The sequence below is a fragment of the Myotis davidii genome, unplaced genomic scaffold, assembly GCF_000327345.1.
Source record: "Myotis davidii unplaced genomic scaffold, ASM32734v1 scaffold575, whole genome shotgun sequence".
In the NCBI taxonomy this organism is placed as follows: Eukaryota; Metazoa; Chordata; class Mammalia; order Chiroptera; family Vespertilionidae; genus Myotis; species Myotis davidii.
In genome coordinates this window covers 1,343,230-1,359,344 of record NW_006290306.1, presented here as the reverse complement: position 1 = coordinate 1,359,344, position 16,115 = coordinate 1,343,230, and the positions used below count along the sequence as shown (strand labels likewise).

General features: G+C 52.1%; 1 protein-coding gene across 12 annotated transcripts in view; it reads left to right on the top strand.

Moving 5' to 3' along the window:
• TNS1 (tensin 1) overlaps positions 1–16,115 on the top strand; it is a 127,413-nt gene that overhangs the window by 44,941 nt on the left and 66,357 nt on the right. For all 12 annotated transcript variants that reach the window (XM_015563612.1, XM_015563611.1, XM_015563609.1 and 9 more), the window contains 10 exons: positions 138–188; positions 1,304–1,426; positions 1,883–1,947; positions 3,425–3,508; positions 7,428–7,540; positions 7,912–7,972; positions 8,241–8,316; positions 8,921–9,050; positions 11,145–11,210; positions 12,336–12,452. In XM_015563612.1, the coding sequence (XP_015419098.1) occupies positions 138–188; positions 1,304–1,426; positions 1,883–1,947; positions 3,425–3,508; positions 7,428–7,540; positions 7,912–7,972; positions 8,241–8,316; positions 8,921–9,050; positions 11,145–11,210; positions 12,336–12,452 (886 nt within the window). The remainder of the gene's footprint in view (positions 1–137; positions 189–1,303; positions 1,427–1,882; positions 1,948–3,424; positions 3,509–7,427; positions 7,541–7,911; positions 7,973–8,240; positions 8,317–8,920; positions 9,051–11,144; positions 11,211–12,335; positions 12,453–16,115) is intronic.

Here is a 16,115-nt window from a genome sequence, read left to right as displayed (position 1 = left end):
CCCCCCCCCCCCCCCCCCATCCTGAGAACCTATAGTTGGGTTCCTGTTGATCCCAGCTCATGTGTGGGTGGGATCTCCAGCAGGGGCGAGAGCAGCATGTGAGCCCCTCCACCATTTCTTCCTTTTCTTCCTTCTAGCTTTTCAACCTCTCTGAGCGGAGACCTGACATCACGAAGCTCCACGCCAAGGTGAGCCCATGCTGAGTAGGGTGGGAGCGTCTACCCGCCCGGGAGGGGAGATAACAGACAGTCCCCTCGCCCCTCAGGTTCCACGTCAGAGTCTTAGGGAAAGTGCTGTGACAGATTGCAAAGCCTATTACAGTGCCATCTTCTCCTTGGATAATGGGAAAGAATCTATTCATTGTTTCCATAATACGAACTACAGAAAGCAAAGCTCGGTGCAGTGATTTCTACCCAGCTCTGCCTCCCTGGGGAGCCCTTAGGATCTCTGGGTGAGGCTGGAGCTGTGAGATTGTTCGCTTCTTTGAAAGGTATCTTGGCTTTAGCCTGGCTAGGAATGGCCGACGTGGACCTTCCCACTGCCAGCTCTCACTTGCTCACCCTGTGGGCCGTGGGCCGGGCTCTGCGTGGTGCCTGCTCCCGGCTCCTGGATTCTGTTGCTGGTTGCTGTGTGACCCTGGGAAGGTGACACTTCTCTGGGCTTCAGTTTGCACCTCTGAGAGTGGACGGGCTGGATTAGGTATATTCTCTGGGCCCTTCCAAGCAGAAGTTCTCTTTTACTATAAAGTTCTGTGAGTTTAGAAAAGTTTTGAGGAGCTGGAGACTGGGGTTCAGATTTTCCCTCTGTCTCCTTCAGCTTCTCTGGGTTGGCCTGAAAAATCAATGGTGTGTGTGGCCAGGGCCTGGAAAAGAGCCACGGACAGCCAGGAACCCTTTGCTCTGCCCTCGCCCTGAGCCAGGCCTTGGGGTTGTCTGTGGGAGCAGAGCTTGGGGGCAGTGCTGGGGGCATCATCACATTTTGAGGTCAGAGTCATGTGGAAGGGACCTTGCCTTTGTTGTACTCACACATGAGAAGTTGAGGCTAGGAGAAGGGCCGTGACTGGCTGGGGCCCCACAGCAAGCCAGTGTCAAAGCTGAGACTCAGGCACAGGATCCCTTGTCCTGGCCATTGCCCTATCCCTCCACACCCCCACCTCCCAGCTGGGCTGATAAGCAGGGCAGGAACCAAGGCCCAGCTGCTGGTGGCCACTGCCCGGTACTAGCATGTGGAGTGTGTGCTGCTCCCACTGCCCTGGTTGACCGTCTGGGCTTCTGCCACTTATCACTCCTGGCTTGGGCCGCAGGTACTGGAATTTGGCTGGCCTGACCTCCACACCCCAGCCCTGGAGAAGATCTGCAGTGTATGCAAGGCCATGGACACTTGGCTCAACGCAGACCCCCACAATGTCGTTGTTCTACACAACAAGGTCAGAGTTGGTTGCAGGGTGTGTGAGTGTGTGTGTGTGTGTGTGTGTGTGTGTCCGTGCGTGTGCATGCCCATGTGTGAATGTATCCTTGGATGAGGGTATCTCCTGGCCTGTATCATTGGATTGCGTGAGTGTGGAAGTCTGTGTATTCTTCTTTCTAGGGATGGTAGATCCTGCCCTGGGGCCCCCACAGGAAGTGTGGGGCCCTCAAGTGTAGTGCGTAATCATCTGTGTTTCTTCTCTTTGAGACTCATTTTCCCACCCTGGTCCCTCCCACATATCCCCTCCCTCCCCCACATCCTCTCCCTCCCCCATATCCCCTCCCTCCTCCTGGTCTCCCTTAGAGCCACACCCTTCTCTCCAGCCCCTGCCTCCTTCCCTCCAAGGCTCTGGATGGGCACTGGAGCAGTAGGCTGGCCTTAGAATAAAGGCTTTTGTGTTTGGGGGCTCTTCCAGGGAAACCGAGGCAGGATAGGAGTGGTCATCGCCGCTTACATGCACTACAGCAACATTTCGGCCAGGTAAGAGGGCCCCCGAGCCTCCTGTTCTCTGCATATTGACCCACCCACGATTTCTCCCTTCCTTGGGGCGGGAGGATAAAGACAGAGGGCGTCAGAGGTTCTTAGGATGAGGAAGGAAGGTGCCTGTCACACCCCAGGACCCTGTGTGTGGAGGGCAGGAGAGAGGAGAGTCCATCCCCGCATTGTCCAGCCTTGGGAAATGGGCCCATTTGTGAACACCCCATCCAGCCAGATTCTTGGGGCCAGTTTTTCTTGCCAAACTGCCTTCTGTTTTCCTGGGTGAGCAGGGAGGGTGTCCGAAGGAAATACTGGATCAGATCTGGGTCCAGCAGAACCGTCTGGGAGTTATCTCATCCATCCCCCTGTCCTTGGCCAGCAGGGCCTGTTCCCACTTAGGGGTTTGGGGCAAGACTAGTAAACCAGTAGTCTCTGTTTTGATTCCATTTTGCAGAGAGGCAGAGGGATCCATCCACTCATTGGTTTTTTCTCTCGACAGTTGTTACTGAACAGCCACACACTGTTCTAGGTGCTGGGATACAGCAGTGGGCAGAGCCAGGCCACTGTCCCACGGACTCTAAGTATATAAGCAAGTGTATCCATAATAGCAGGTGATAAGATCTGTGAAAGAATGGAGACCAGAGCATGACAGGGGTCAGAGGAGGCGCAGGAGAATGTGATAGTTGAGTAGAGACCCGAATTAGGCAGAGGAGAGGGGGACCGGCTGAGTCACATAAAGTCTGGGAGGGAACTTCTCAGGAAGAGAGAGGAGGAAGGGACAAGGCCTGCAGTGGGAATGCCATGCAAGGAGCTGGCATGTTTTGAGCTGAGAAGTGAGGGCACGAGGAGTAGGAAGTGAAGCTGGACGGGGGCAAGCCTTGTAGGACTCGATAAGGACTTTGGGTTTATTATAAGAGTGATGGGAAGTCGTTGGGAGAGTCAAGAAGGGGCAAGCTATGGGACCGGTAACTACATTTTAAGATGATCTCTCTGAGTACTCTGAGGATAGGTAGAGGGTTCTGTGGAGGGCTTGCCTGTAGGATGGCAATTTTACAGCTTTAAGAAATCCGTCTTAGCCTATTCTTTGCTTACTGGTGCGTACTCGCTGTGCACCTACTATGTGCCTACAGGTGCCAAGCTCTTTAGAGATGTTAGCCCACTTGATCACCATAACAAACTTTGAGGAAGGCAACTATCACTCTCATTTGACATGAAATAAAAAAGAATCAGTTTCAGGAAGATTAAATAACCTGTCCTAAGGATAGTGCTGAAGTGGTGGACTAGTGACGGGCTCCCAGCTGTCTAGTTCCAAAGCCCCTGCACAGCACACAGGATCGCGAGCTGCCAGGGTGCTCTTTTCCTGAAAGCACCTCAGCACAGGGTGGCTGCAGGACTCTGCAGGTCTGGGGAGTGGGGAGGGGGCCGGAGGGGCTCTTGCACTTGGATGTTGGCTCCTCTGACCACCTGTCTTTCCTCCCAGCGCCGACCAGGCACTGGACCGGTTTGCAATGAAGCGGTTCTATGAGGATAAGATTGTACCCATTGGCCAGCCGTCCCAGAGAAGGTGGGTCACAGTCCAGTGCACATGTGTGCTGGCTATGTGTGGGGACTAGCCTCATGGACCCACGGGAGATGGAACAGCATGCCTCGGTGAGGGTGTACTAAATATGCATGTTCAGGGGCCAGTCTGGAGAGGTCTGATATCAGGGACATGGGTGAGCCCATGAGCAGCTGTGTATGTGCCCACAGGTGGGCAGGGCAGTTGGCTCTTGAGGCTGGTACTGGAGAGCAGCGGGGGCATTGGTGGGGGACACATTGGTTTGGGTATAAGAAGACGGATTGTATGAGGAGGCAGTGCCATTCTTGGTCCTGGAAGCAGGATCAGTGTTTGGATGAGTCTACAGGAAGCTGAGGTCCCTGCCACCTGCCCAGGGAGGTCACATACACTCTTGATAACAGTCACTTTTTACTGGGTGTGCTTTAAAAACTTTATCGAGGGCACTCAACCACGTGGTCTCATTGGAGTGCACAACAGCCCAGGCAGGAAGCAGGGCAGGGACTGAGTCAGTCATTCATTTGGCAAATTTCAGGCAGTCTGCTATGCTCCAAACTCTAGAGATATCTAGTTGAATGGGACAAAATCCGTTGCCCTAGTGAGGTGATACTCTACTGAGAAGGATGGACATTACACAGAAAATACACAGACAAGACAATTTCAGATTGTGATTAGTCCTAGGAAAGAAAGAGGATAGAGCGCTGCAGAGATGAGGGCTGAAGGGAGGGGAATGGGGCTATTTTAATGACCATGGTCAGGGAATACCTCTCAGAGCAGGGGAATTTGAGCCCAAAGCTGAATAATGCCAACCTACCACATGACGATCCAGGGCATCCCCATTTTACAGGAGGGAAGCCTGAGCCCAGAGGGAAGGGATGTGATGTGGCCAGGGCCCACAGAGAGCAGTGACAGAGCCAGAATGTACTTGGGACCTCCCCCTGGCTGTGCTATCCACCATGCTGAGGGCTCCCCCTGGATTCAGCTCTGTGGGTTGCATGCTATTTAGTGATGTCTGATTCACAGGAAGGCACAGGTAGTGTCAGGATCAGGTGGGCCTTGGGGGGTTGCATTTGAGTGGGAGCCAGAATGGTGGAGTCCCAGGCCCAGAGTGGAGAACTGGAGAGTTGGACTCCGGCCTTCCCCCTGTGTGGCCAGAGCTGTGGGCCCATCACACCTGTCTGTGATGTGTCCTGTTGGGCTACACGCTAAGGCTATGGTGCTGAATCTCTCAGGCAAGGTCTCTTGGGGATTACCTTCTGGTGGGTGACACCCATGGAAATTAGCCATCACGGTCATTTCAGAGAGTGAGAAGTGCTTTGAAGGGGGTAAACCAAAACAGACCATGATGGGCGAGAGAGTGATGGGAGTGGGCACAAGGGGCTGACTCAAAGGGACCGACCTTTCTGAGAAGGTGACGTGTGAGGTGAGGTTTGAGAAGGGAGAAGGAAGCATCTAAGTGAAGGGCTGGGGTACAGGGTCTAGGCCAGGAGGTCACAGTGTCCCATTGCTTTCCTAGCCCTTAGGAACACTTGGCCCAGCAAGACCCCCTTGCTGCATGTCCTGGGGCTTCCCAGACTCTCCGGGTTGGGTGTCCCCAACTCACATCACTCGTATCTTGCTTGCCTTTCTAGCAGTGTGCTGGCACTGCTGGGGACGGTTTCCGCCATTGGAGCGGGAAGCCCTAGCAGAAATGAGTGAGTCCTCAGGCAACGCAGGGTCTTACAATTGGCACAAGACAGCTGGTAGGCAGCCTCAGGTCAGCTGGATCAGAAACCGGATGCCTTTATGTGCAGAAAATTCTCGCTAGGCTGCCAGACACAGCAGCTGTGGGTCCATGAGAGTGTTCCCAGGGAAGAAGTCTCAGGGAGGGAAGAGCTGTCACTCAAGTACCCTCTCCTCAGTCCCTGGCTTTGACACTTATGGCTGTCAGCCTTGGTCATGAGTCTGGCACTTGCCCTTGAAGGATAAGGGGTACAAATAGAGGAGCATGATGTTACAGCGGTACAGTGTGGCTTGAAGAGAGCAGGCCGAGTAGTCACATCTCTGAAGCTGAAAACCTGGAGAATGGGGATCAGTGTTACCTCTCAGGAATAGGATTATGTAGGGATTCCACAGTGCTTGGTGTGTGTGTGTGTGTGTGTACATTATCTGTGTCTGCCTTGCAGCCCATATCTGCACCCACATCTGCTTATGGGTGTGTAATTCTGTTTGTTCCCAAATGTGAAAGTGCAACTGTTGGGTTTACCATGCAGTCATTGCCATTTTCCCGCCTTCTTGTCAGTGTCACTGGTAAGGAATGAGGCCGTTGAGGAGAAGAGGGCAGGCAGAGAAAGAGGGAGGGGCTTGGCCTGCAGCTCCCCCATTCATTGTCACCCCACCCCCGGACTCATTGTCCCCAGCACACAGACACATCCTGTTGGCACGATCAGAAGTTCTGATAGGAACCCGCCATTCCAGGTTTCCGCTTTGAGTAATGGGGCTGGGGGCTGGGCAGGGGCCTGAATAGGAGCTGGTGCTGCCCATCAGATTATCTTGCTAGGGTTGTCCTAAGTGGCCCCACCCTGGCCCAGGGACAGAGGCCCACGGGCCTGGAGATGGGCCAGGGAGTCAAGATATAGGAGGGGACTATTATCATGATCATGCGGGTTCTGGTCTCACCCACTTCAAAAGCCCATGTTGGCTCCCTTGGAGTCTCGGATGCATTCTGATTGGTTCAGCTTGGCGTCCACTGGCCAGTCAGAGAAGGAGGAAGTGCTGGCCAGTGGTGGAAGGATTAGCCTCTGTTCTGGCAGATGCACTGCAGTCAGACTTTTTTCCTTCTCTCCCCATTCACTCTCAGCTTTGTGTGTTCTTGCTGTGTGTCTCTGGGAGGCTAATGAGCCTTTATGAACCTAATTTTTTCTTTCTGTTTACAAGGAGTAGGATAGGTTAATCCTTCCATTCTTCTAATAGGATCTTTGTTAAAAAAATTGGGAGATGTTGACCCTAGAGATAGAAATACTTAGTGGAAGTTAGATATCTTCCAACACCAAATGAAATGCTCTAGGTGGATTTTCATACACTTAGCATGATCTTAAAAAGTGAAATACTATAATTATTATGCTCTCACTGTTTGCTGGAGTGTCATGTGGCTGGTGGGACTATGTGGAATTGACCTAGGGTCTGTGCGTATAAATGTCTGCTTGGTTTGGGCTCAGTATAGGGGTGTCAGAGTTATTTGATAGTGGATCAGCCTGCCTTGTGTAGTAGTGAGCAGTTGAAGGATGCCTGTCAGGGATGAGTGGGAGCCAGAATGGTGGAGTCCCAGGCCCAGAGTGGAGAACTGGAGAGTTGGACTCCAGCTTTCCCGCTGTGTGGCCAGAGCTGTGGGCCCATCACGCTAAGGCTATGGTGCTGAATCTCTCAGGCAAGGTCTCTTGGGGATTACCTTCTGGTGGGTGACACCCATGGAAATTAGCCATCACGGTCATTTCAGAGAATGAGAAGTGCTTTGAAGGGGGTAAACCAAAACAGACCATGATGGGCGAGAGAGTGATGGGAGTGGGCACAAGGGGCTGACTCAAAGGGATCGACCTTTCTGAGAAGGTGACGTGTGAGGAATTTTGGTCCAGCAGGAGATTCCTGGGCTGGGAGTGAAGCAGGAAAGAGATGCTCACATTGACCACCAGAGGGCGCTGAAGAACCCCAAGTAGGGGGTTTGGCTTGACCCAGCTCTAGGTCTTATAGAACCTGCTTTTTCTCCCTACCTGGAGCTCCAGACAACAAGGGAGGACTGTGCTGGGCTGAGACCTCAGCTACCCGGAGGCCTGGGGGCATTGGTGGGGGATAGGCAGGCAACCTAGGGCAGTGTTATGGTGGAAAAGAACATGGGATGTCTTGGCCCCGGTTCAGACCTCCTTGGCTGAAGCTGCCCCTGTCCCTGCTCCAGGTACGTGCATTACTTCAGCGGCCTGCTCTCTGGCACCATCAAAATGAACAACAAGCCCTTGTTTCTGCACCATGTGATCATGCATGGCATCCCCAACTTCGAGTCTAAAGGAGGTACTGACCCCAGCCTCTGGCTTCCCAGCCCCTCCTGTCTTCCTTCACCTTCTCTGAAGAGGCAGCCATGATAAAAATATAGGCTTGGATTGGAGTCTCAATGGCACCACTTCCCGAGCTTTCTTTAGCCCCAGTCTATTATTTGCAGAATGGGTTTGATACTTGCAACACCTGCTGGCAGATAGTGGATGGGAAATGTTTTTGTCAACTTAAAGTGCCTTTCACATGAAAAGCTAGTATTCCTTCCTCCGTCTCTTTCCATTTCTCCTTCTCCTTTCTCTCCCCCTCCTTTCTTTCTCCCCCACCTCCTTCACTCCTCTCCCTCTTCCCACAATTCCTACTGTTGTAGCTAACACCACCCTTCCTTACAGGGTGTCGGCCATTTCTCCGGATCTACCAGGCCATGCAACCTGTTTACACATCTGGCATCTAGTAAGTATTCCACGGGAATGAGAGTCCCGGATGCCAAAGCTCCGAGGCTCAGGACCAGGAGCAGGGGCGTGTGTGTGTGTGTGTGTGTGTGTGTGTGTGTGTGTGTGTTGTTGGTGGCGGCTGCTGCCTTGAATCTCCTCCAGGAGAGGGCTAAGGGATGAAGTCGGAAGGTTTCCTAGTAGCCTGGTGGCAGAGGGGCAGCAGGGAGAAAAGCACTGCCTGCCCCCCTCCAGCTGTCCCTCTCCTTCTGCCTGCCCCTTCCTCACAGTAACGTCCAAGGAGACAGCCAGACCAGCATCTGTATCACCATCGAGCCTGGGCTGCTCTTGAAGGGAGACATCTTGGTGAGTGCTGCCCCTCTGGCTCTAGCCCCTCCTCCTCGTTTATTTTTCTCCCATCTCCTTTCTTCCTGGGCTCTTCCTGCCTCTCCAGACAAGACCTCACTCCCGGTGGGCCACCAGCCTTAGTGTTGTAGGCTCTCAGGGTTCCTGCAAGGCCTTGCAGCCTCTGATAATGCTTGTGCATTCTCCGGCCTCGGAGTTGGATGCCCGCTGGGCTTACCTCTAATTCTGGAACAGCTCTAGGGAAATGTCTCCCAGTGGGAGCTCTTAGCCCCTGGCTTCTTACTGGTGACAAGGACTCCCTCAATTCTAGCGTCAGCCCTTCCCCCATCAATTTAAATCCACTCCTACTTTTTCCATTCTGATCTCTGTGCAGGAAATTCTTGAGAGGCAGTTTTATCCCCATGGGATAAGACTGGCCTCCAACTCTCTGCTCTTCTAGAAGTTTCCCCAGGGGCTCTGAGATCCTGTTTGTGTTGGTGACCTCTCCCTCACTGGGTTTGGGGTGAGCCTGGGGGGCCCAGCCTTGGAGCTGATAAAGAAGCTCCCTGGGACCCGGTTTCCCACCCGTGGGCACCTGATGGGCTCTGCTCTCTTTCTCGCCCAGCTGAAGTGCTACCACAAGAAGTTCCGGAGCCCAGCCCGAGATGTCATCTTCCGTGTGCAGTTCCACACCTGCGCCATCCATGACCTGGGGGTTGTGTTTGGGAAGGAGGACCTTGATGATGCCTTCAAAGGTGGGCTCATTGAGTGGAGAGGTAGACCTAGCAAGGGATAATTCTATCACAGGGTAGAAGAGCAATTATGGGGGGAGGGCATGGCAGCAGTGAAGGAGAACTGTTTCTGAGGGAAGGAGAGGTGGTCAGGGGGATGTCTCCCTTTGTTTCTTTTCTCTATTCTTTTGAGGTTTTGAGGTTTCACTACATTTTAAGATGATCTCTCTGAGCGCTCTAAGGATGGGTAGAGGGTTCTGTGGAGGGCTTGCCTGTAGGATGGCAATTTTACAGCTTTAAGAAATCCGTCTTAGCCTATTCTTTGCTTACTGGTGCGTACTCGCTGTGCACCTACTATGTGCCTACAGGCGCCAAGCTCTTTAGAGATGTTAGCCCACTTGATCACCATAACAAACTTTGAGGAAGGCAACTATCACTCTCATTTGACATGAAATAAAAAAAAAAATCAGTTTCAGGAAGATTAAATAACCTGCCGTAAGGATAGTGCTGAAGTGGTGGACTAGTGATGCGTTCCCAGCTGTCTAGCTCCAAAGCCCCATCACAGCACACAGGATTGCATCACATTCAGGACTGGAACATATCCACATCTATCTATCCATTCATCCATCTATTCACTTGTCTGTGCATCTATCCACCTACCCATCTAAAGTTATCCATCTATACATTCATTAATCCAAATCCATCTACCCATCAATTTACCTATCCTCTAATCCATCCATCTGTCAATCCATCCACTTACCTCCCATATACCTACCCATCCATCTACCTACCCATCTAAATCTATCCATCTACTTATCCACCTACCCACTTGTTCATGTTTTTATCCATTTATCTATCCATCAATCTATCCATCCACCCACCTATCCAAATCCATCCACTCATTCATCTGTCCGTCCATCTATCCATCCATCCACCAAGCATCACTTGTGTGTCTATATGTGCCAGGCGTGTGCTAGATCTTAGGGATGCAATGAGAAAGAGGTGAGTCCATAACCCCAGTCTTATGGAAGGATGAGACACACAAACATGACACTACAAAGTGATGCCTGCAGTGATAGAGACATACACAGGGATGATGGGTGCCCCAGGGAGTGGACACCATCCTTGATAACTTCATAGTGTATGATGATCTGTGTCCAGATTGGGCTCAGGGAGGGAGTGGAGAGCGGGGCTGGGACTTGGAGGACGAGGGGAATTATCCCCTTGTGTAGTCTGGCTGGTGTAGGAGAAGGATGTGCCCTGTGATGTGTTTCCCTGCACTGGAGGCAGGAAGGCAAAAGCAGAAGATGCTGTTATAATTATAGAACAGAATGAATGTTATCAATTTTAACAAGGAACAATAAAGGAATAGTTGACACAATAAAGGTGGGGTTGGTGAAAGATGGAAGAAAGGGAGGGGCACAAATTCCTTCTCCTACATAGAGGGAGTCAAGACACCATAAAAAATGGAAGATCAAGCCCAGCTGGTGTGGCTCAATGGTTGAGCATTGGCCTATGAACCAGAAGGTCATGGTTCAATTCCCAGTCAGGACACATGCCCAGGTTGCGGGCTTGATCCCCAATGGGAGGCATACAGGAGGCAGCCGATTAATGATTCTGTCATCATTGATGTTTCTATCCCTCTCTCCTCCCTTCTGCTCTCTGAAATCAATAAAAATATATTAAAAAGGGACAGATCAAGAAATAGAGGCTTAACTATAGTATTTAAAGTTTCAAATGTAATCAGTAGAATAAATGATGATGATGATGATGATACCAGAGTTTAGAAGAAGGGAGGTAGGAGTAGTAAAGTGAGCCAAATTATTCATTTTCATAGTGGTGAATCAATGGGGATTATTTAAAACTGATGTACCTAAAAATAGTGACATAAAAACTGGCTAATATTTAGAGTCTTAGAGGTAACCACTAGTAGAACAAGAAATAGAAATGATTACCTCAGGTAAGTAGGACTGGGTCAAGGGTTTATATTCCATATAAATATATAACTTAATATATTATCAATGTGTATGTGTATTATTTTAATCTTTTCTAGAAGAAAACCTTTTATGGAGTCCTTTTTAGAAATTGAGTGCCCATTTTGTTTTTCTCCTTTTTCAGATGATCGATTTCCAGAATACGGCAAGGTGGAATTTGTATTTTCTTATGGGCCAGAGAAAATTCAAGGTATAATTCAAATTAGAATCCATTCATCATTCACTTCTTCCCCTCTATCCTGGCCTGTTCCCACCCCTCCTTCACCATTCTCCCACTGATCTTCTCTATAATTGTCAAGTTACCTATGTGATTGAAAAGCAGGCCAACAGTAAAAGATCTGGGTATCATAGTGGACCCCCAGCTAAACATGAACCAGTGACTTAATCTCTGGGTAATAAAAATAAAAAAGCAGACAGAGAGGCGCTGGGTTGGATAAACCGTTCTAGTCCATTAGGTCATCATGCTATTATATTTAGAGACTGTGGGCCATGGAGGATGGAGGGTGTGGCTGAGGGGACACTCCAAGGTGCTGGCTAAACGATAGGCATTTCTGAGAACTGAGGTGATTCAACCTGAAGAGGAGAAGACCAATTTAATAATAGCCTTTCAGTCTTTAGACTGGTTATATGTGGAGACCAGTTGTTCTCCATCTTATCTGAGGACAGAATGGGAGGATATGAAGTTAGGTTATAGACAGGGGGACTCTGGATAAATTAAAGAAAGGCCTGCTAGCTCAGGGAGGCGACTCACCCCAGAATGTCTGCCTGGCAGCTTGTGCTGTCTTCATTCTGGGCTTTCTCTGGATGTGTAGGAGGGATTCTGTCTCTCCCCTCAGATTTCTACCTAGAGTGGGGAGCTTCTTAAGTTGGGGGCAGGAAGATGGCCTGGGTGACCTTGTGTCTTCTCAATGTCAAGGCTGTGAGCCCTGCTTCTCCCACACTCCCGCTGACCTCAGGGGCAGACTCTGGTCTCCCTGCACTGCTCCTAGGACACAGAAAAGAAAGAAGCAGAACTCAGCAGAGGGTCCCCCAGCTTTCTCTTGAGGGATGGGGTCTTCATTCCTTAGTGCCCTGTCCTGATTTACCCCTATGACCTGGTATGAGCCTTTTCAAGAATGCAAGAAACCAGACCCCTGGGTTCTCCGTCCAACTGAAGCCACTGGTCCCGCCCCGCCCCGCCCCGCCCGGGTCAAGAAAATGAGAAGTCCCGTAGGGACCATCCTTGGGGGATCTTGCTGGCTTCCTCTGTTTTTCCAGCTGCGGATCTCTTTTCCTTTTCCCCTCACTGTCTTCTTGCCCTTCCCCATCCTTGTAGGCATGGAACACCTGGAGAACGGGCCGAGCGTGTCAGTGGACTACAACACCTCTGACCCCCTCATCCGCTGGGATTCCTACGACAACTTTAATGGGCATCGTGATGACGGCATGGAGGGTAGGTGGGACCAGTGGACCCCTGTCCCTCTCCAAACTGCACACCCTGCACACAGGGCCTGGGCTCTCTTGTTTGATGGGACACCATACTGGGCTCAGAGGGGAGGCAGAGGAGAGGTCCAGGGCACCTCGGAGAGCTCACAGGTCAGTGGGAGAAGATAAGGCAAACATGAGTGTGTTAAATAATGAAGACAGAGCTAAAAAATGAAGCTAAACAGCCACCTTGACGGTGTGCCATTGGTGCCAAATGAGTCCCTGGATGGCGAGTACTCTGAGATCGGGAGGGGAGGTATTTTTGTTAGCTAGAGTGACCTGGGAGGGCTCCTGAGAGGAGGTGGCCTCCAGTGGATCTCGAGGTACCCCCTGTGACGCCGACACAGCCTTTGTTAGATTTCTTTTAAGTCCTGCTGCTGCAGTTCTGCAGCCTCGCTGCCTGAACTCTCTGGGGTCAGAGCACTGGGAATGTAGACACAGCATCTAGGGCCTACAGGCTTTCATCAACAGCCAAGGAAAATGTTTGAGAGCTGGAAACAAACAGATAGTCTCCACAATTTGCAAAGAAAACGACAGAATTGAAATTAATACATGTTTAGCTACGGAACCTAACATTATGTCAGATGGTCAACTGCAACTCAGTTCAACTCTTGAGAGCTATGTGTGGGTTATATTTTTTTATGTGGTTCATTTGAATATGTGATGAGATTCAGGGCGGGGCCTTCAAAAGTGAGCATCCCGGAGCTCTTGAGATGCCCTGCCTGGGGTTTGGCCACAGGCTTGTTTCCCTGACTTGATCCCAGGACCATGGAATGTGGGAGCTGGGAGGACCCTCAGGGCCACAGGCCCACCCCTCTATCAGTTATCCATCAGGGTAATAGAGACCCCCTTGAAGGAAGGGTCTCCTGATTTACCCCCATGATCTGGATGTGTCCTTCCACCAGTGCCCAGCCTATGGACTTCTCCTTCCAGCTGGAGCTGGTTCTGGGGGGGCTGCCCTGAGCAGGGGACCTTGGGCCACGTGGCAGAGCTGGGTTAGGGAGAACCAGGCACCCGCACCCTGCCTCCCTCCTCCCTCTCCCAGGTTCTGGATTTGTGGACTCCACCCTCAAAGCCTTTTAAGCCTTTTCTTGCATAAAGATTTTCCTTCTGACCTTGGAGACACCAGCAGAGCGATGTGGGAGGAGGCCGGTGGTTGGGTTAGAATTTAGGGCTTGGTGAGGGCCTGTTGTTTATGCGCAGCATTGCAAAGATGAAGGCTTGTCCTCAGACCCACCCTAGTTCCCTGCCCTTCCTCTCCCCAGGGGTGCAGACACCACACCAGGGCCTTCCCCACCCTGCGGAGGCAGCCCCCCAAAAGGCACTACTTCTCCCCCTACCCCCGCCCCAGCCCCATCCACTTGTGCTAAGTGACTGAGGATGAGGCAGAGGATGAAATAAATTAGACTGAGGTACCAGTGGCTGCCAGCCTAATTGTTCATCTTCTGGGGATGTTTGCATTTTTAACAAGAACACTTGGCAATTTGAAGGAATTTTCAATGTCTCCCCATCTCTCCCTGGTGTGGATTCAATGCGATGATAAATGTAAAAACATTTGGTAAACTCTAAAGTGCCAGGCAAATAAAAGGTAACATAATTAAGGAGGAAGAGGAGCGGCTGTGGACGATCAGGGCTTGGGACACTGGGCTGAGAGGGAAGGAAGAGGGAAGACAGAGCAGTGAGAGTCAGGAAAGAGGAGGGAGAGGCTGAGGGGTGGCCCTGGACTCCTCCCGACCCCTGGCCTGCCTTCTTCCCTCCTGCAAACCCGCTCCCCCAGGCAGGGGTGGAACCAGAGGGACCTTTTGGCCAGTTAAAGGTCAGCTGTCCTGTAGGGACAGAGGGGCTCCTGTCTGGAGGCTGAGAATTGGCTCTATGCCTAAAGGGTGGGCAGGGGAGGCAGCTCACGCCCTGGCATCCTCTCCCCTGGCCTGGCCTGGGAGGGGAGCTGTGAGCTGGGGTAGTCACCAGGGCAGGCCCCACCTGTCCCATGGTGTGCTCCCTGCTGCTGCTGGCCCGCAGCGCCCACAGGGACAGGAAAGCAAGCTGTGAGCGGCCCTGGGGCGGGAGCAGGAGCCTTATCCCCATCCTGCCTGGGGTACTTCTGGCAGGCTCTAGATCCTGGGCCCAGAGATAAAAGCATTTTTCTTTGGCCAATTCTCCAGGCAAGAGAGGGAAAGCAGGAGGCCTGTGTCTGTCTCCCTAGCTGTGGACAAGTCCCTGTGCCCCAGTTTCCCCATGTGCCAGCTGGGGTAGGGGCCCCTAATCCCCAAGATTCTGGGGTGCTCAGGAGATGCTTAAGCTGGAGCGTGGGAGGGGGCCTGGCTGTTCCCTGGAGTGATGGGCTGGGGGGTGGCCTGGGGTGATGAGGCACCTCAGGTGCCTCTGCCTGCTCTCTGGGAGGTGCTGGACCAGGAGTGGCCGGCTGCCCCAGGCAATGCAGTGCAGTGGGTGAGCAGGTGTGCTTCTCAGGCTGCCTGCCTGGGTCCAAATCCCAGCTCTCTCCTCTGCGCTGCATGTCCTGGGTCCGATTATTTAGCCTTCCCGTGGTCCTAGTGTCCTCACCTGCAAACTTGGGGCTGTAATAGTATCCATGTCGTTGGGTGTAGCAATTTCCAGGAGAGGCAGGTTAGTATATGGGTTAAGAATGTGGCTTCCGGTGGTAAACCACCGGGTTCAAATCCTTTGATAAGATGCCATCCTCTTGGGGCCTCAGTTTCCTCTGCTGTAAGATGGGGATTCAGTGAACAATTTTCTGGGTCAGCAGTTGTGGAGGGCTGCCTGTGCCTTTTCTCATGAGTCTCTGGCATATCAGTAGTTGCTGTGGCAGCATCTCAAGGGTCTGCAGGCAGGGCTGAGGGAGAAGGCCCCTTGGCCTTGGGAGACAGCTCTGGTTTTGCCACATGCCAGCCGTGGTGCCAGTGCTTGGTAGTCACCATCTCTTCTAACACAGGCACCTGGGAAGTGGGCACTATTTTTTTTTAAAAAAAATTTTCTTTATTGATTTCAGAGAGGAAGGGAGAAGGAGAGAGATAGAAACATCAATGATGAGAGAGAATCATTGATTGGCTGCCTCCTGCATACCCCCTACTGGGGAACGAGCCCACAGCCCAGGCATGTGCCCTTGGCTAGAATCGAACCTGGGACCCTTCAGTCCGCCGGCTGACGTTCTATCCACTGAGCCAAGCCAGCTAGGGCAGGAGGTGGGCACTATTATACGGTTAGATGGGGGAACTGGGGCACAGAAGGCTTAAGTACCCTGCCCAGGATGGCCTAGCTAGTTAAGAGAGGATCTGAGTGTGAAAGCCAGTGCTAACCACTGAGTAGTCCCGGGTTGACTGGCATCTCCAGGGGCCTGTTCTGGGTATCGTCCTGTGGTCATAGCTGGGTCCTTGATGAGCTTGGGTGAGTGTCTGCCTTCTTTACCACCCCCCCTCCCCCCACACACACACTTCTCACCCCTGGGTGGACCAGATCACCCTGGTCCTGCCTCTCAAAATGAGGGAGGGCTTAGAGGTGGTGGTGCGTGCAGCAAAGGACCTTGGAGGCCGCCGGGCTGGCCCCGGGGCAGGTGCTCGCAGGTCTCTGGAGCAGGGAACAACTGAGACACATCCCTTCATGTCTCTCCCCCACC